The sequence below is a fragment of the Heterodontus francisci genome, chromosome 4 (genome assembly GCF_036365525.1).
Source record: "Heterodontus francisci isolate sHetFra1 chromosome 4, sHetFra1.hap1, whole genome shotgun sequence".
Lineage (NCBI taxonomy): Eukaryota > Metazoa > Chordata > Chondrichthyes > Heterodontiformes > Heterodontidae > Heterodontus > Heterodontus francisci.
The window spans coordinates 46,089,164-46,109,252 of record NC_090374.1 but is presented as its reverse complement, the minus strand read 5'-3'; the positions used below and the strand labels follow the sequence as shown (position 1 = coordinate 46,109,252).

General features: G+C 43.6%; 1 protein-coding gene across 6 annotated transcripts in view; it reads left to right on the top strand.

The window, feature by feature from the left end:
- The window catches only part of tent2 (terminal nucleotidyltransferase 2), a 121,308-nt gene that overhangs the window by 30,086 nt on the left and 71,133 nt on the right, over positions 1-20,089 (top strand). For all 6 annotated transcript variants that reach the window (XR_010974853.1, XR_010974854.1, XM_068029455.1 and 3 more), the window contains exons 8-9: positions 322-388; positions 1,726-1,802. Coding sequence is in view for 4 of the 6 variants with exons in the window: in XM_068029455.1 (XP_067885556.1) it covers positions 322-388; positions 1,726-1,802 (144 nt within the window). In the remaining 2 variants the exon portion in view is untranslated. The remainder of the gene's footprint in view (positions 1-321; positions 389-1,725; positions 1,803-20,089) is intronic.

Genomic DNA, 20,089 nt, shown 5'->3' with positions numbered 1-20,089 from the left:
CCAATAATTTCCTTGCATAATGTTTTTTCTCTTTGCTTAGCTAGTTGGGATGGTGAAGAGAGAAAGGATGGCAGATGTCAGATGCTTCCTTATAGAAAGGGGAAATTAGCAAAAGACCCTTGCTGACCTCTTAACTACTGATATTATATGGCAGGATTTTGTCAAAAAGCTGGTTACCTTCCCTCTGCTTTCATGTTGCCCACCAGAGAATTTGTGGACGATGTGCATAATCCTAAAAAGGCGCCAACTCTGGAAAGTGCAACTAGACAGCAGTTAAAAGTATTTTCTGAAGATAGATTCAGTTTTTAATTTTATTTACAGCTTACATTGACAGACCTCAACTGATCCGAGCAAAAGTGCCAATTGTAAAATTCAGGGATAAAGTCAGGTAGGTGACTGAGTTATTTATGCTGAGAACCGTTTCATTGTAAATTGTAATGCAGATTTTAGCCTTCTAAATTTGCACTCAAACTACAATGATGAATTATGGTTCTTGACTTTAGAAATAATACAGTGATGCCAATTTTTAAACTGCATTGTGTAACTCTGCAAAAAGTGTTAAATTTACTTGAAAAAGACTTTTTTTAGAATAAAAGTTTGTGTATCCTGGTGAGAATATAATTGAAATTGCTTGATTTTTGAGATACTGCTTTTATTCTGTTGGGTGTTTCGAATTCCTGGATGAGATGCTTTTATAGTTGATCGCTGATTTTGGGTAATTAAAGCTGGATGTAGACTCCAATTCTGCAAAACATTAGAATAAAGACCGATTATGTTGGTGATGACTAATTAGTTTCATTGGAATGCATTTCAATACACTCTGGTTCCTATTTCCACTCATCAAACTAGAACAGTGTTTGTTTTTTTTTAAATGGATCTATTACAGCATGCTGATGAATCCTCCTTCACTCTTTCAACCTCTACCTAAAATAAATACTCCCAACATCCATGGGAAAAGCATCCAAGAACATTTTCCCTTAGCTTTGCGAGGGTTTTTTTCCTCCACATCCACAATATACAAGTTCTTTTTCTCCTATTGTCGGTATCAGTTGTAACTAAGGACATATGTAATTGAAAAAGTCTGCAACTCTTTAAAATAATTGGAATAGAAATTCAGGTGTGCCCATCTTTGATCAAGAGGGTATACATACATTCACATATAACCTGCTTCCAGCTTGAAAAATTACTATCTAGTTGCCATTTTCATTTTCAGGGCCTGTATCCGTAGAACTTTATAACATAGCAGAAGGCCATTTGGCCCATTATTTTTGCTGGAGTAATGAAAAACTAATCTTGCCACTCTGCTTTCTACTAATGTTCTTATGTCTTCCTCTGCTGCAAATGTTTATTCAGTTTTCCTATAGAAAAATAAAGTTGTCCCAATCTCAGTCACTCCCTCTGGCAAAGCTTTTTATTCTCTAATAACTCTCCATACCATGTCTCCTTACTTTATCCTTATTAAACCTTTCTGAAAATCCACGTATATCTGTTGTATTTAAAACTTAACCAGCAGAATGGTTTAAACACGACCTTTTTCTGTAGTATCATACTTTCCAAATGTTTACCAATAGCTGTCCCAAATGTTATGTTTCTTGAGCCTTTTAGAATACAGTCATGGCATTGCTTTCACCATATTCCACTCCTCGGGAATCTCTTGAATCTAGTGCATTTCAAAAATAACATTAGTTTGTAAGAGTTTAATTGTTAATTTTCTTGCTTTTTCAGTGGTGTGGAATTTGACTTGAATGTAAACAATGTTGTGGGAATAAGAAATACATTCCTGCTGAGGAGCTATGCATATAGTAAGTAACTATATATAACACGTTGTCCCCTTCTTGCTAATCCAGACCTCAAACCTTCATTAGATTATGTGGAATGTGCCAGAAAAGATGCTGGCTTTTCATCGTCGTATCCTTGATAGTTTTAGAATATCTAGCAAAACAGATAGCTAAGTTACTGTTCTTCCCTAAATTTAAAATGTTAGTAAAGCCACCGAGATTAAAATTGGAGGGTTCAGTTAATTCTATGTAGAATGTTTTGCATAGCCATTTTCTTTAAAAGCAATCAGTGCAGGCTGGTGAAACTTTTTAAGCTGGATGAACTTGACAGGATTCATAGGAATTCAAGAAATTTAACAATTTTAGAGGATTTTGTCTAATATGTGGATGTTTGGGTGTGATGCCTATAAGCATCTTGTGTGTGTGGTATGTTGTAATGTTGGTTTCTCCTTCTCCCCCACAAACTGTGGATATAGCATTCTCACAGCAGCAAAAAATAGAGCCTTGTATTTAAATAGCACCTCTTATGACCATAGGACGTCCCACATACAGCAGTGTGATGTTGATTGGTGATGTTGGTTAAGTGATAATATTGATCGGGACACCAGGGATAAACTGCCCTGCTTTTCTTTGAAATAGTATCATGGGATCTTTATATCCACCTGAGAGGACAGACAGGGCCTCGATTTTTAATGTCTCATCCGAAAGATGGCACCTCCGGAACTACAGCACTTTTTCAGTACCACATGTCAGTGTCTAATAAGTTCCGTTAAAAGATGTTAAATACCTAGTAGTTGAAGGTAATCGGGTGAACAAGTGTTTGGTCCTTTCGCTGATGACTGTGTCCTTCCGGCCCACAGTCAGTCAGACCTGCAATATCTAACAACACATTTTTCCGAGGCTGCTCAACTCTTCGGACTAAAAATCAGTTTAAAGAAAACTGAAGTCCTGCATCAGCCTGCACCCCAAGAAGAATATGGACCACCAAGCATTGTCATCAAGGGAACTGAGCTGAATGCTGTCAAGCAGTTTACTTATTTGGGGAGTGTCATCTCATTTGATGCCACCATAGACAAGTAAGGGGACAATAGGATCTCAAAAGCGAACAGTGCATTCGGCAAACTCTACAAATGAGTGTGGAGCAACCACAGCCTCAGAGCACAGACCAAACTCAATGTACAAATCCATAGTCCTCACCACCCTTCTGTATGCCGCCGATTCATGGGTCCCACCGCCATCATCTACGTCTTCTAGAGCGCATCCATCAGTGCTGCCTCCGCAGCATCCTCAAGATCCGCTGACAGGACCGCATCGCAAGCATTGAAGTCCTGGAAAAGGCCAACATCACTGGCATTGAGGCCTTCCTGTTGCAAAGCAAACTATTGGGCGGGTCACGTTGCCCAGATGGACGACAGTCGCCTGCCCAAGATCATGTTGTATGGAGAGCTGAGCTAAAAGGAACAGAGAGGCCCTATACAACTGTTTCAAGGACTCCCTGAAGAAGTTACTCTGTGTGCCACATTGACCATCGCCAGTGGGAAGCATAGGCCATAGATCATGATGCCTGGAGATGCTACATCAGACAGGCTGCAGACACCTTTGAGACTGAGCGAAGAACCAGCATGAAAGAGAAAAGGAGGAGAAGGATAGATCCATTTGCCCCCAGCAGCGACTACGCCTTCACTTGCACCCACTGTGGGAGAATCTGACGGTCACGTATAGGCCTGACTAGGCACCAGCAGGCCTGCAACCGATGAGGACAACCTTCCCGAAATCTTTGTCCGCAAAGCAATGTCAAGAGTTAATTGTACTCAAATGTATATATAAAGAGGAGCCAGCCAGCACTGGCTGGGTGGTGTTAGGAGTGGAGAAGTAAGCTCTGTGGCAAGCAATAAACAGTATCCACCAAAGCATCCTAATCTCAGTGTCTTCACAAACAGGCTTGGAAGTTTCTTTAATACCATACAGTAGTATTGGCCTTGACTTTTGTGCTCTAGTCTTGGGAGTGGGATTTCAACCCACAACCTTCTAACTCGGAGGTAGGAATGCTACCAAGTAAGCCGTGATTGACCTCTTCTTTCGAAGACACCAAAGATAGAGTAGTTTTCACTGCCTTACATAACCAGGATCATAGATCCAAAAGCATACATGCCAAATGATAATCGAATATCTCAACTTGTTAGTGTTTCGTAATTAAAATCAGCTTGTTTTGTTGCGATTGGAGATTATTAACCAATTGGCAGATAGCCTCTCCCACTTTTGACTGTGCAAGGACTTAAAGCAAAGTCTTTTTTAAAGATGAAAATTAGTTCTGAGGCCCAGTTGTTGGAATTTGTTTGTTTGTCTTCAGAGAAGTATTTGAAAAGTTCCAACTGAAGTCAAACTCAAAGCTGTGGTCATTCAAGGCAGATCCTGAGTAGGGTTAGAAACTGGCTGAAGGGGTAGAAAACAATGAGTACTCTTCAGAGGAGTTATGTCAGGGGTGGAGTAGATTGGAATGCCCTTGGGTTTAGTATTTGAATACAAGGGAACTTGTTCCTGGAGTCGGAGGAGGTAGGGGAGGTCCTAAATGAATACTTTGCTTCAGTATTCACTAGTGAGAGGGACCTGGTCGTTTGTGAGGACAGCGTGGAACAGGCTGATATGCTCGAACAGGTTGAGGTTAAGAGGGAGGATGTGCTGGAAATTTTGAATGATATGAGGACAGATAAGTCCGCGGGGCCAGACGGGATATACCCAAGGATATTACGGGAAGCGAGGGAAGAGATTGCTGCGCCTTTGGCGATGATCTTTGCGTCTTCACTGTCCACTGGAGTAGTGCCGGATGATTGGAGGGTGGCAAATGTTGTTCCCTTGTTCAAGAAAGGGAATAGGGATAACCCTGGGAATTATAGACCAGTCAGTCTTACGTCTGTAGTGGGCAAATTAATCGAGAGGATTCTGAGAGACAGGATTTATGATTATTTGGAAAAGCAAAGTTTGATTAGAGATAGTCAGCATGGCTTTGTGAGGGGCAGGTCGTGCCTCACAAGCCTTATTGAATTCTTTGAGGATATGACAAAACACGTTGATGAAGGAAGAGCAGTGGATGTTGTGTATATGGATTTTAGCAAGGTGTTTGATAAGGTTCCCCATGGTAGGCTTATTCAGAAAGTAAGGAGGCATGGGATTCAGGGAAGGTTGGCTGTCTGGATACAGAATTGGCTGGCCCATAGAAGACAGAGGGTGGTAGTAGATGGAAAGTATTCAGCCTGGAGCTCGGTGACCAGTGGTGTTCCACGGGGATCTGTTCTGGGACCTCTGCTCTTTGTGATTTTTATAAATGACTTGGATGAGGAAGTGGAAGGCTGGGTTAGTAAGTTTGCTGATGACACGAAGGTTGCTGGAGTTGTGGATAGTGTGGAAGGCTGTTGTAGGTTGCAACGGGACATTGACAGGATGCAGAGCTGGGCTGAGAAGTGGCAGATGGAGTTCAACCTGGAAAAGTGTGAAGTGATTCATTTTGGAAGGTCGAATTTGAATGCGGAATACAGGCTTAAAGACAGGATTCTTGGTAGTGTGGAGGAACAGAGGGATCTTGGGGTCCATGTCCATAGATCGCTCAAAGTTGCCGCCCAAGTTGATAGGGTTGTTAAGAAGGCATATGGTGTGTTGGCTTTCATTAACAGGGGGATTGAGTTTAAGAGCTGCGAGGTTATGCTGCAGCTCTATAAGGCCCTGATTCGACCACACTTGGAATATTGTGTTCAGTTCTGGTCGCCTCATTATAGGAAGGATGTGGAAGCTTTGGAGAGGGTGCAGAGGAGATTTACCAGGATGCTGCCTGGACTGGAGGGCATGTCCTACGAAGAAAGATTGAGGGAGCTGGGGCTTTTCTCATTGGAGCGAAGAAGGATGAGAGGTGACTTGATAGAGGTGTACAAGATGATGAGAGGCATAGATAGAGTGGATAGCCAGAGACTTATTCCCAGGGTGGAAAGGGCTGTCACCAGGGGGCATAATTTTAAGGTGATTGGAGGAAGGTTTCCGGGAGATGTCAGAGGTAGGTTCTTTACACAGAGAGTGGTGGGTGCGTGGAATGCGCTGCCAGCGGTAGTAGTAGAAGCAGATATATTAGCGGCATTTAAGCGACTCTTGGATAGGTACATGGATGATAGTAGAATGAAGGGTAGGTAGTTAGTTTGATCTTAGAGTAGGTTAAGGGTTTGGCACAACATCGTGGGCTGAAGGGCCTGTACTGTGATGTATTGTTCTGTGTTCTATGTACAATTGTTGATTTACATACATGATCTGGACTTCAAAAAACCTCAATGCTGTGCTTTATTGATTTAAAAAAAAAATCTGAAGGACAGTGGAATTTGAGGAAGCAGTTTAAAATTTACAGAATGAGTTGGGCAAAATAAGGCAGAATCCAGATGAAATTTAAAGTGGGCAAGTGTAAAATACCAAAAGAAAGGAAAGGAAAATGTAAGGCACACAAACTCCATGCATGGTGCTGAAAAATGAGAATGAAGCTGAAAAATACCTAGGTGTTTCAGTAAACTCAAAACTAAACCTGTTTATCCATCCAATGTAGAGCAACAATCATCAAAGCCAATAGGATGTTGAACAACATAGCCAAAACATAATTAAGCTTATGGAATCTCATTTTAAATTAAATTGGAAGAGTAAGACAAGGGGATGGGTTCAATCTAGTATAAGACAAATTTAGGATTGATAATTTTTTTTAAAAACAGTGCGATGTGGACCATTGGTATTTTTAGGAGTGATTGCCACAACCATTTTCTATAAATTTGGAAACTGTATTCCTTAACCAGGATGATTGCTCATACTGTCTGTAGTAGTCTTCAACAACTATGAAAATGAGGATGACTAACCCTAATGGATTGTATACCCAAGCACAGTCATGTCCACTGAAGAGCATAAGATTTAGTTCATGGTACCTGTTCCTATAAATTATGCTTTGGGGAATTCTTTTTTAATGAATTATATTCTTGCACTGGAAATCAGTTACTTCAACAGGATCAATAGAGCAATATGGACGAACAATTACTGCTGATAGTATACACTTGGCATGTTGATACATTTCCCTGTTTATTTTAATGCATTCACCTGTTCATTTTATTTTTTTTTATTTAGAGATACAGCACTGAAACAGGCCCTTCGGCCCACCGAGTCTGTGCCGACCATCAACCACCCATTTATACTAATCCTACACTAATTCCATATTCCTACCACATCCCCACCTGTCTCTATATTCCCCTACCACCTACCTATACTAGGGGCAATTTATAATGGCCAATTTACCTATCAACCTGCAAGTCTTTGGCATGTGGGAGGAAACCGGAGCACCCGGAGGAAACCCACGCAGACACAGGGAGAACATGCAAACTCCACACAGGCAGTACCCAGAATTGAACCCGGGTCGCTGGAGCTGTGAGGCTGCGGTGCTAACCACTGCGCCACTGTGCCGCCCCTCTAATAAAATAGTGGACAGAGGACTGCTAACAGGCAGTGGCAATTTTGAGCCCCATGTGTTTAAGATTATAAATACAGAAAACATCTGTAATGCACATTTAAGACAAAAATCTGGTTAATATTTGGGTGATCCTTCAACAGAGCCCAGCGCTAACCTTTTATTTTGATAACGTTGATTGACCCTTGCGCCTCACGAAGCATATTTTAAAAATATGCATAGTCCGGTTAACCACGTGTCTGCCAAAAGCTAACATGGGGTCCACGGCACAATCTAATGTGATAGAGAGTCAGTTTCCTTTTGTGAATGTAGATTGTACTTTCAGTTGAAATTATTGTATACCTATTGAAAACATTCTTTTAATTCTTTCATGGGATGTGAGCGTCACTGGCAAAGCCAACATTTGTTGCCCATCCCTAATTGCCCTTGTGCAGGTGGTGGTGAGCCATCTTCTTGAACCACCGCAGTCCATCTGGTGTAGGTATACCCACAATGCTGTTAGAAATGGAATTTCAGATTTTTGCCTGAGCGACAGTGAACAGCAGTACTGAACAGCAGTACTGATCTAAATCAGGATGATGTGTTATTTGGAGGAGAACTTGCAGATGGTGGTGTTCCCATGCATCTGCTGCCCTTCCCATGCATCTGCTGCCCTTGTCCTTCTAGGTGGTAGAGGTGGTGGGTTTGGAAGGTGCTGTTGAAGGAACGTTGACAAGTTGTTGCAGTGCATCTTTTAGATGGTAGACACTGCTGCCACTGTGCGTCAGTGGTGAAGGGAGTGAATGTTTAAGGTGGTGGATGGGGTGCCAATCAAGTGGGCTGCTTTATCCTGGATGGTGTCTAACTTCTTGAGTGGTGTTGGAGCTGCACCCAACCAGGCAAGCGGAGAGTATTCCATCACACTCCTGCCTTGTGCCTTGTAGATGGTGGACAGCCTTTGGGGAGTTAGGAGGTGAGTTACTCGCCGCAGAATTCCCAGCCTCTGACCTGCTGTTGCAGCTGCGGTATTTATATGTCTGGTCCAGTTAAACTTCTGGTGATTGGTAGCTCCAAGTATGTTGATGGTGGGTTATTCATTCAGCAATGGTAATTCCATTGAATATCAAGGAGAGATGGTCATTGCCCGGCACTTGTGTGGCGTGAATGTTATTTGCCACTTATCAGCCCAAACCTGAACGTTGTCCAATTCTTGCTGCATCTGGACGCGGACTGCTTCAGTATCAGATGAGTCGCTAATGGTACTGAGCACTCTGCAATAATCAGTGAACATCCCCACTTCTGACCTTATGATGGAGGGAAGGTCATTGAGGAAGCGGCTAAAGATGGCTGGGTCTAAGACACTACCCTGAGGAACTCCTCCAGCAATGTCATTGAGCTGAGATGATTGACCGCCGCAACCAACTTCCTTTGTGCTAGGTATGACCCCAACCAGCGGAGAGTTTTCCTCTGATTCCTATTGACTCCAGTTTTACTAGGGCCCCTGATGCCACGCTTGGTCAAATGCTGCCTTGATAGCCTTGATGTCAAGGGCAGTCATTCGCACCTCACCTCTTGAATTCAGCTCTTCTGTTCATGTTTGGACCAAGGCTGCAATGAGGCCTGTAGCCAAGTGGCCCTGGTAGAACCTAAACTGAGCGTCAGTGAGCAGGATATTGCTGTGCAAGTGGTGCTTGAAAGCACTGTCAACGTCCCCTTCCATCACTTTACTGATGATCGCTAACTGGCCAGATTGGATTTGGCCTTTGTTTTTTGGACAGGACATATCTGGGCAGTTTTCCACATTGTCGGGTAGATGCCATTGCTGTAGCTATCCTGGAACAGCTTGGCTAGGGGCAGGGCTATTTCCGGAGGACAAGTCTTCAGTTCTACTGCCAGGATGTTGTCAGAGTGAATTGGATTGGCTGAAGACTGGCATCTGTGATTCTGGAGACCTCAGGAGGAGGCCAAGATGTATCATCCACTCAGCATTACTGGCTGAAAATGGTTGCAAATGCTTCAGCCTTGTGTTTTCTGCTGACATGCTGGACTGCTGTATCATTGAGGATGGGGATGTTTGCGGAGCCTCCTCCAGTTAGTTGTTTAATTATCCCCCACCATTCATGACTGGATGTGACAGGACTGCAGAGCTTTGATCTGATCTGATCTGTTGGTTGTGTGATCGCTTAGCTCTGTCTATAGCATACTGCTTCTGCTGTTTATCATACATGTAAGTCCTATGTTGTAGCTTCACCGGGTTGGCACCTCATTTTTAGGTACGCCTGGTGTTACTCCTGGCATGATTGCCTGCATTCCTCGTTGAACCAGGGGTAGTTCCCTGGCTTGATGGTAGTGGTAGAGCGGGGGATATGCTGGGCCATGAGTTTCATAGAATCATAGAAAGTTTAAGGCACAGAAAGAGGCCACGTGGCCCAACGTGTCTGTGCCAGCCCAAAAAGCGATCCACCCATTCTAATTCCACTTTCCAGCATTTGGTCCGTAGCCCTACAGATTACAGCACTTGAGGTGCATATCCAGACTCCTTTTGAATGAGTTGAGGGTTTCTACCTCAACTACCCTTTCAGGCAGTGAGTTCCAGACCCCCACCACCCTCTGGGTGAAAAAGTTTTTCCTCATCTCCCCTCTAATTTTCCTACCAAATATTTTAAAGCTATGCCCCCTAGTCACTGATCTCTTTGCGAAGGTGAATAGGCCCTTCACTTCCACTATCCAGGCCTCTCAAAATTTTGTACATTTCAATCAGATCTCCCCTCCGCCTTCTCTGTTCCAAGGAGAACAACCCCAGCCTATCCCATCTTTCCTCATAGCTGCATTTTGCCAGTCCTGGCAACATCCTCGTAAATCTCCTCTGTACCCTCTCTAGTGCGATTACATCCTTTGTGTAATGAGGTGGCCAGAACTGCAAACAGTACTCAAGTTGTGGCCCAACCAATGAGTTATAGTTCCAGCATAACCTCCCTGCTCTTATATTCTATACCTCGGCTAATAAAGGAAAGGATTCCATATGCCTTCTTAACCACCTTATCGACCTGTCCTGCTACCTTCAGGGATCTGTGGACATTCACTCCAAGGTCCCTCACTTCCTCTACACTTCTCAGTATTTTCCCATTAATCGTTTGTTCCTTTGTCTTGTTTGACCTATTGAATTCCATTTGCCACTTTTCTGCCCATCTGACCAGACCATCAATATCTTCCTGCAGCCTACAGCCATCCTTTACGCTATCTACCACATGGTCATTCTTTGTGTTGCCTGAAAGCTTCTTGATCATGCCCCCTACGTTTATGTCCAAATCGTTAATATACACCACAAAAAGCAGGGGACCCAGTACTGAGCCCTGCGGAACGCCACTGGAAACAGCCCTCCAGTCGCTAAAACACCCGTCAGCAATTACCCTTTGTTTCCTGCCACTGAGCCAATTTTGTATCCACCTTGCTGCATTTCCCTTGCTAAAATCCATGTTACAGATTGTGGTTGAATACAATTCTGCTGACGATGATCCACAGCGCCTCATCGATGCCCAGTTTTGAGCTGCCAGATCTGTTCTGAATCAATCCCATTTAGCACAGTAGTTGTGCCACATAACACAGTGGATGGTATCCTCAGTGTGAAGTCAAGTCTTCATCATTGCAAGGACTGTGCAGTGATCATTCCTACCAATGCAATCATGAATAGATGCATTTGCGACAGGTAGATTGGTGAGGACGAGATCAAGCAGGTTTTTACCTCTTGTTGGTCCCCCTCACCACTTGCTGCAGGTTCAGTCCAGCAACTAGTCTTTCAAAGCTGGGCCAGCTCGGGAGTAGTGGTGGTACCGAGCCACTTCTGGCGATGGACATTGAAGTCCCCCACCCGAGTAGATTCTGTGTCCTTGCTACCTTCAGTGCTTCTTTTGAAATGGTGTTCAACATGCAGGAGTACTGATTCATCAGCTGAGGGTGGGTGGTAGGTGGTAATCAGCAGGAGCTTTACTTGCCCATGTTTGACCCAATGCCATAAGACTTCATGGGGTCCAGGGTCAATGTTGAGGACTCGCAGGGATAGTTAGTCTATCCTGCTGGTGGGACAAGACATTCCCAGGGATAGTGATTGTGGTGTCTGGGACATCAGCTGTAAGGGTTGATTCATTTAGTATGATTCTGTCAGGCTGTTGCTTGACTAGTCTGTGGGACAGCTCTCCCAATTTTGGGAGCCTTTGCAGGGTTGAATGGGCAGAGTGTGCCGTTGTCGTTTCTGGTACCTAGGTCGATGCCGGGTAGTCAGTCTTGTTTTGTTCCTATTTGACTTTTCTGTAGCAGTTTGGTAAAATTGAGTGCTTTGTGAGGCCATTTCAGAGGGCAGTTAAGAGTCAACCACATTGCTGTGGGGCTGCAGTCACATGTAAGGCAGACTGGGTACGGACAGTAAATTTCATAAGTGACATCAGTGAACCAGATGGGTTTTTACAACAATCTGGTAGTTTCATGGGCACCATTACTGAGAGTAGCTTTTTTTAAAATTCCAGATTCATTAATTAATTGATTTTAAATTCCACCAGCTGCCGTGGTGGGATTTGAACTTAAGTCTCCAGAGAATTAGTTGGGGCATCTGGATTAGTAGTTCTGTAGCATTACCACTATGCCACCGTCACCTAAAAGTGATTCAGGTTGTTTATTCTGGGCTTAAATTGCCAATGAAAGGATCCGGACCCTGTTAAATTGTGTTGAAATTTTATATTTAAAAATTGTAAACCCTTCTAGAATAAATTATTGTTGGTTTGCAAGATTCCAAAATGCATCAAATAAAATATTTTGTCCTCTGGAAAATAAATTTTGTACCCTCAGTGCTCATATTGTTACGAATGAGATGGGAAGAGTGCACTATTTGTTCTAGTTCCACTTCTGCACGGCTCACAACATATATTTAAATTTTTTCCCACTTACCAATATGGTCAATTATAGACTCTATGTTTATCTCAGAATAAAACACACAAGCCACGTTTGTTTAATAAACAACAAAATTATCAGTTTATTATAAAACAAGTCTTAACCAGTAATGAAGTAAGGCATTAACACACGGATTGAAATATGAAAGTTCCCTTTTTACCTTAGCTCCTTCCACACACACACGGAAAAATAAAGGGATATTTGTTTTTAGAGCTCTATTACAGACAAAAAAAACACTTTGGCTGAATATTTGCTCATTCTTGAGGAAACGGCAGATGACATATGTTGTGTTCCAAAGCTGGCATGCTGTCTGGTCTCTGAGTACACATAGACGGGTCACTGGGATCTTTTAGAACAGTTCTTTTCGGGCAGCATTGAGAATTAATTTAGCAGGCTTTTCTTCAAAGACAGGAGATGAGATGAGTTGTCACAGTGGACTTCCCGGGGTCTTTTAGGGAGGCGCTGGAAAGCTGAGCTGGGTTGTGGAATTCTCTTCTCTCCTTGGAAGTTCCCTTTTTATGCAGTTCAACACCAATTCAAAAGCGAACCTGACAACCGGTCAATCTTTTGACCTCTATCAATCTTGATCTTTCACTTCTTTGTAAACAACTTCTCCAGGTGTCCAAAGTTCTCTGTTGTTGATTGAGCTGGAAGTATGGTGGTTTCCCAGAAAGGCTTGTTCTCCTCACATGTAGAGCATGGCTACCCGACCCGGACCCGACGACATTTGTCGGGGTCGGGTCGCTCTTCCGGGTCCAGCATTCTGGCTTGGGTCGGACACTGTGATAGCCAGGACGTTAAGGCGAGAAACACTCTGCACTTGTCTGCAGTGAGCGATTCCATCCAAGGTAGAGCACAATCTCTTCAGTAAAGTTGATTGTACTCCGGTGGTCGGGTCAGGCAAGGGAAAAAATGAAAGGACTCGGGCCAGGTCGGGCTCGGGTCAGGTTTCATTTGCAGACCCAAGCAGGCCTTTGCTCACAAGACCTCTTAGTGCCCCTTTTATAAAACATTTCCAGGGACTGTTTTTTCAAAGTCAAGTGGCCTTTACATGACCCTCTTTTGAAAACGCCAAAGTTTAACATTTCTTCAATCTTTCAAAAAAGAATCCTCAAAAGATATATTTAACAAAACACAGGCACTTTCATTACAATATCTTCAGTAATTTCTAAATCCACCACTGCTGCAAATAGCATGTGTACCCAAGGCTTTTTCTTCTGCAGTAAAAGTGATTTGAATTTTGGATATACCTTGCTGATTAAATTATGACAAGCCCATGTCTCGATGCACATTCAGTCTTAACTTGTTTTATTCATGTTCACAGTTTACACTGTTAGCTTTTTTCCAGTTGTTAACTTATTTGAAGTTGATTTTGAAGAGGTTATTCTTAAATATTGGCATGTATGCAAAAGTCATGTTTATAGTATGGAAGAAAATTAGATAGGAAGACTATTTACAGCTATTGCAAGTTGGGCTCACATACAAAATGTCCAAACAAAATTCTGACCCTCAAAAAAAAACTCTTGCTGCTGGTTGTGTTGCTTGTAGGGATTTGATTTTGGCATGCTTTTGAAAACACTGGTATTCCTAAGTAATAAACTGATGGTACACAATGCTGCATTCATAAATACAAAATGCCTGAAATACACAGTAGGTTAGGCAGCAACCTGTGGTAAGAAAAGACTAGTTGGCCAGCTGCAATTTCTGTTTTGTGTTTCTGAATTCTAGCATTTACTGATTTTGCTATTTTATTTGTATTATCCAATGCATGTTAATTTTCACGTGAAAAATTGCATAAGCTGTACAAGTTTCCCATGAGTTCTATTCATTTTTGTTTTATTCATTTGTGGGGTGTGGGCGTCGCTGACTAGGCCAGCATTTGTTGCCCATCCCTAATTGCCCTTGAGAAGGTGGTGGTGAGCTGCCTTCTTGAATCGCTGCAGTCTTGGGGTCTAGGTACACCAACAGAAGGGAGTTCCAGGATTTTGACGCAGCAACAATGAAAGAACAACGATATAGTTCCAAGTCAGGATGGTGTATTGGGCTAGGACAATACCCTGAGGAACTCCTGCAGCGATGTCCTGGAACTGAGATGACTCCAACAACCTCAACCATCTTTCTTTGTGTTAGGTATGACTCCAGCCAGCAGAGAGTTTTCCCCCGATTCCCATTGACTCCAGTTTTGCTAGGGCTCCTTGATGCCATACTCAGTCAAACGCTGCCTTGATGGCAAGGGCAGTCACTCTCCCCTCACCTCATTCTGCTTGAAATAACTTTGTGTTTTACTTGTACTGATTTACATACTGATGATGACTTCGAGACATTTTTAAAGTTTACATGTCACCATCATAGTGATCCCTAAAATTTTAAAATACCATTGTGCTTTTACATGTTTGCTCATTTTCATTCAAGCCTTTGTGTTCACATGGTGGTTTTTAGGACTTAGTTAGAATACAAATCATTTTCTCTTTAGTATGAATAGTGCATCATCCACAGGAGCAAATTTAGTGTATAAGTGTATGAGTGTATGATTCTATGAATAGCTGCACACTGAAATATGCTGCACAAATATAAATCAGGTGTAAAGTTGAAATGCCCAGAGGCCAGAGTTCAGTTACAAAGTGCAGTTATGTGGAGTCTTGGGGCAGAATTTTAACTGCCAAGGGGAGGCTGGTCCTGGTGTGAGCAGCGAGTTAGAGCCGAAAAGTGGCATCGGTTCGGGAACCCGACATTATCCTGCCCAGTTCTCGGTTAAACCTGAGCTGGTTTGCAGGTGAGCGGGGACCCCACGTATCAGTTAAGTCATTAAAATATGCAAAGAGGCAATTAACTCAGGATTTAACCCAGTATTCTGGCTTTTAACAGCCAGTGCATGGGTTTCCCAAGCTGTGTAAAGCCGCCAGGGTCAACCAGGCGAGAGCACAACGTGGAGTGCTACTTCAATGAAGCTGACTGGCTGGGAAGCCTTCAAACAATGCACTGAATAGCTGCAGTCATGCCTAGGTGAGAGGCTGATGCTCATAGCACAGCTCTGAGTATGTGTTCTTACTGCTAGACAGGTGATCTCCAATTTCTTGGCAGTCGGTTCACCTGTCTTGGACTTTGGTCACCTTGATCTGCACTTCTTTGCTATCGGCCTTCACTGTGGCGTGGAAGCAGCACATGCAGCTCTGCCTTGCACCTTTGGTGAGGAGCAAGCAGAGCAGCACCAACACCAGCAGCAGGACCAGCTGCCTCCTTAGCCAAATGCTGTTACATAGAACAGAGGGCATGGACACTGATCCAATCTGAAGGAGGCGAAACCCCCAACACTGAGTCTACAGGCAGCGGATCAGCTCTCTCAACATGTTTATGCACCAATCCTTCAGAAGGCTCAGGCATTTACAGCAGGTCATTGCTGACAGCTGCAGCTTCCTGGAACAAGACTTCTTTTAAAATGGAGCAGGTGGGCATACATTGCTAGTGATCACCAAGGCTATCACTGGAGGTCCCCCCAACCTTCTCTGCCTCTCCCTGGAGTACTGCAATCTCTTCTGCAAGGAGAGGAAGCAGAGAGTTGTGTCAGAAATGGATTGTGTGGACAGAAGGGAAGGACAACATTTGTGGAGGGTGACTGAAAGGCATGGGTGTGAGTTGGTACAAAGATGAGGGCGAGTGTGAGTGTTGGCTGTTAAGATGGTGATGTGAGGTGCCTGCTGAGAGGGGAATGAGTGGAGCTGCAAGGTGTGTTGGTCTGAGGAGTGTTGTACAGGGAAGTGCTGAGAAAGTCAGAGTGTGGAGCTTGGCATGTGAAAGTGTTATGCCACTCACCTTTCCTGCCCAATTGAGGTCCTTGAATCTCTTGGGGGCACTGTCTCCATGTTCAAGGGCCACACTCTTGTTCCTCAGCCATTTCCATCCACGCAACTTAGTTGGAGAGGGCTGCTTATTCCTCACATCCTTGGCAAATATCACCTCATTTTAGTCTCTCGGATCCCACAGGAGAACCTCCAGGCACGAGTCAGAGACTCAGTTTCTGTGGGTGAGGGGAAGGGTGGTGTGGTGGTGCAGCCTTCCTGGGTCTCCTTTCCATTCCTGTGGTTGTTAAAGCCTCAGGAATCAATGTACAGTTCAGCCCTTCTGACCCTGCCAGGGTCCCTTTAACTAGAAATTCTTCCTTTGATAGATTTGGTGCATCATCACTCATGCCACCTCTGGCTGGGAAATGCGGAAGCAGGATGCTAATGCCATGGCTGAGTTCAACAGCCACGGCAGATCCACTTCAATGACAAACAGATTCCCAACCCTCCTTAAGTAAAATACGACCCTTGGAATCTTTATTCAAATAGATTGAGTTGTGTTAAACATCAAAAGGACATAGACAGCCTGGTGGAATGACCGGGCAAGTAGCAGATGAAATTTAATGCAGCGAAGTGTGAAGTGATTCATTTTGGTAGGAAGAACAAGATAAGGAGGCAATATAAGTTAAAAGGTATAATTCTTAAGGGGGTGCGGGAGCAGAGGGACCTGGAGGAATATGTGCACAAATCATTGAAGGTGGCAGGGCAGTTTGAGAGAGCAGTTATAAAGCATACAGGATCCTGAGCTTTGTAAATAGGGGCATAGAGTACAAAAAGAAGGAGCTATATCAAACCTGCATAAAACACTGGTTCGGTCTCAGCTGGAGTATTGTGTCCAGTTCTGGGCACCACACTATAGGGAAGATGTGAAGGATTTAGAGAGGGTGCAGAAAAGATTCACAAGAATGGGTCCAGGGATGAGGGACTGCAGTTATGTGGATAGATTGCAGAGGTTGGGGTTGTTCTCTTTCGAGAAGAGAAGGAGATTTGATAAAGATGCTCAAAATCATGAGAGGTCTGGACAGTGTAGATGGGGAGAAACTGTTCTCGTTGGTGGAAGGATTGAGAACCAGAGGACACCAAATTAAAATGATTGGCAAAAGAAGCAAAGGGTCTGGAATGCACTGCCTGAGAGTGGTGGAGGCAGATTCGATTCTGGCTTTCAAAAGAGAGTTGGATAATTATCTGAAGAGAAAAAATTTGCAGGGCTACGGGGGAAAGGTGGGGGAATGGGACGAGGTGAGTTGAACTTGGAGAGCCAGCACAGACGATGGGCCAAATGGCTTCCTTCTGTGCTGTAACCATAGTATCACAGAATCGTTACAGTGCAAAAGGAGGCCATTTGGTCCATCGTGTCTGCACTGGCTCTCCGAATGAGCAATTCCCTCAGTTCCATTCCCCTGCCTTTTCCCCATAACCCTGCACATTCTTCCTTTTCATATAACTGTCTAATTCCCTTTTGAATGTTTCAATTGAACCCACCACCACCACGTTCTCAGGCAGCGCATTCCAGACCTTAACCACTCGCTGCTTTAGAAGGTTTTTCCTCATGTCACTTTTGCTTCTCTTACCAAATATTTTAAATCTGTGCCCTTTCGTTCTCAATCCTTTCATGAATGGGAACAGTTTCTTCCTATCTACTCTGTCCAGACCCCTCATGATTTTGAATACCTCTATCAAATCACCTCTCAGCCTTCTCTTCCCCAAGGAAAACAGTCCTAACTTCTCCAGTCTATCTTCATAACTGAAGTTCCTCATCCCTAGAACCATTCTTGTGAATCTTTTCTGTACTTTCTCCAATGCCTTCATGTTTTTCCTAAAATGCGGCGCCCAGAACTAGACACAATACTCCAACTGAGGTCGAAAAAGTGTCTTATGCAAGTTCAACTTAACTTCCTTGCTGTTGTACTCTATGCCCCTATTAATAAAGCCCAGGACACTGTATGCTTATTAACCACTATCTCAACCTGTTCCACCATCTTCAATGACTTATGCACATATACACCTAGGTCCCTTTGCTTTTGCACCCCCTTTAGAATTGTACCCTTTATTCTATCTTGTCTCTCCATGTTCTTCCTACCAAAATGAATCACTTCACATTTCTCTGCATTGAGCTTCATCTGCCACCTGTCTGCCCATTCCACCAACTTGTCTACACTCTTTTGAAGTTCTACACTATCCTCCTCACCGTTCACAATGCTTCCAAGTTTTGTATCGTCTGCAAACTTTGAAATTGTGCCCTGTACACCAAGGTCTAGGTCATGAATATATATCAGGAAAAACAAGGGTCCCAACACTGATCCCTGAGGAACTCCACTACAAACCTTCCTCCAGTACGAAAAACATCAATTAACCACTACTCTTTGTTTTCTGTCACTCAGCCGATTTCGTATCCATGTTCCTACTGTCCTTTTTATTCCATGAGTTACAAGTTTGCTCACAAACACAAACAAGAAATGCTGGAAATACTCAGCAGGTTTGGCAGCATCAGTGGAGAGAGAAGCAGAGTTAACGTTTCAGGTCAATGACCCTTCATCAGAACTCAGACTGACCTGAAACGTTAATTCTGCTTCTCTCTCCACAGATGCTGCCAGACCTGCTGAGTATTTCCAGCATTTCTTGTTTGTGTTTCAGATTTCCAGTATCTGCAGTATTTTGCGTTTATTTAAGTTTGCTCACAAGACTGTTGTGTGGCACTGTATCAAACACCTTTTGAATGTCCATGTACACCACATCAACTGAATTGCCCTCATCAGCCCTCTCTGTTGCTTCCTCAAAAAACTCCAACAAGTTAATTAAACATAATTTTCCCTTAAATCCATGTTGGCTTTCCTTAATTAACTCGCATTTGTCCATGTGACTATTGATTTTGTCCCAAATTATTTTTTCTAGATATTTTCCCTCCACCAAAGTTAAACTGACTGGCCTGTAGTTGCATGGCTTATCTTTACACCCTTTTTTGAACAAAGGTATAACGTTTGCAATTCTCCAGTCCTCTGGCACCACCCCTGAGTCTAAGGAAGTCTGAAAGATTATGGCCAGGACCTCTGCCATTTCCACCCTCACTTCCCTTATTATCCTTGAATGCATCTCATTTGGTCCTGGTGCTTTAACCTATTTAATACTTCCTCTTTATCAATTTTAAACCCCTCTCATGTCTGACTTACCTCCTCTTTCAACATTGCCTGGGTTGCATTTTCTTCCTTGGTTAAGACAGATGCAAAGTATTCATTTAATACCTCGGCTGTGCCCTCTGCCTCCATGTGTAAATCCCTTTTCTGATCCCTAATTGGCCCCACTCCTCCTTTTATCACCTCTTTACTATTTATATGCCTATAGAAAACTTTGGGATTTCATTTAATGCTAGCTGCCAGTCTCTCTCCATGCTCTTTCTTTGCTTCTCTTATTTGCTTTTTCACTTCCCCTCTGGACCTTCTATGTTTAGCCTGGTTCTCAATAGTATTTTCTACCTGACATCTGTCATAAGCACACTTTTTCTTCTTTATCTTAATCTCTGTCTTTCGTCATCCAGGGTGCTCTAGATTTGTTTGCCTTACTTTTCCCCTTCGAGGGAACATACCTTGACTGTCCCCGAACTATCTCTTCTTTGAAGATAGCCCATTGTTCATCTATTGGTTTTGGTGCCAGCTTTTGACTCCAATGTCACCTGCTCAGTAGGCCAACCATTGGGCTTCTGAAGATGTGATTCCAGTGCCTGGACCGTTCGGATGGTGCCCTCCAGTACCCTCCTGCAAAGGTCTCCAATATTGTGGCGGTCTGCTGTGCTCTGTAATATGGCTGTCCAGAGAGGTGTGGACCTTGAAGACATTGAGGTCTTGGAAGGATGCAGCTTATTGGGGGAGGAGCAGGAGGTGAGAGGAGGAGGAATTCAAGCTGAACAGAGAGGTAGCCCCTGCTGCATGACGAGGTGGCCTCCTCCTGCCACCCTCCAAGAAGATGACCTCCCTCCTCTCCCTCATGGCCTCCAGTATTAGATTCAGGTCGGCATCACTGAAGCAGGGTCTGCTCTGCCCTGGGTGCTAAGACTCTGGCTCCCCTTGTAACATTTCACTTCG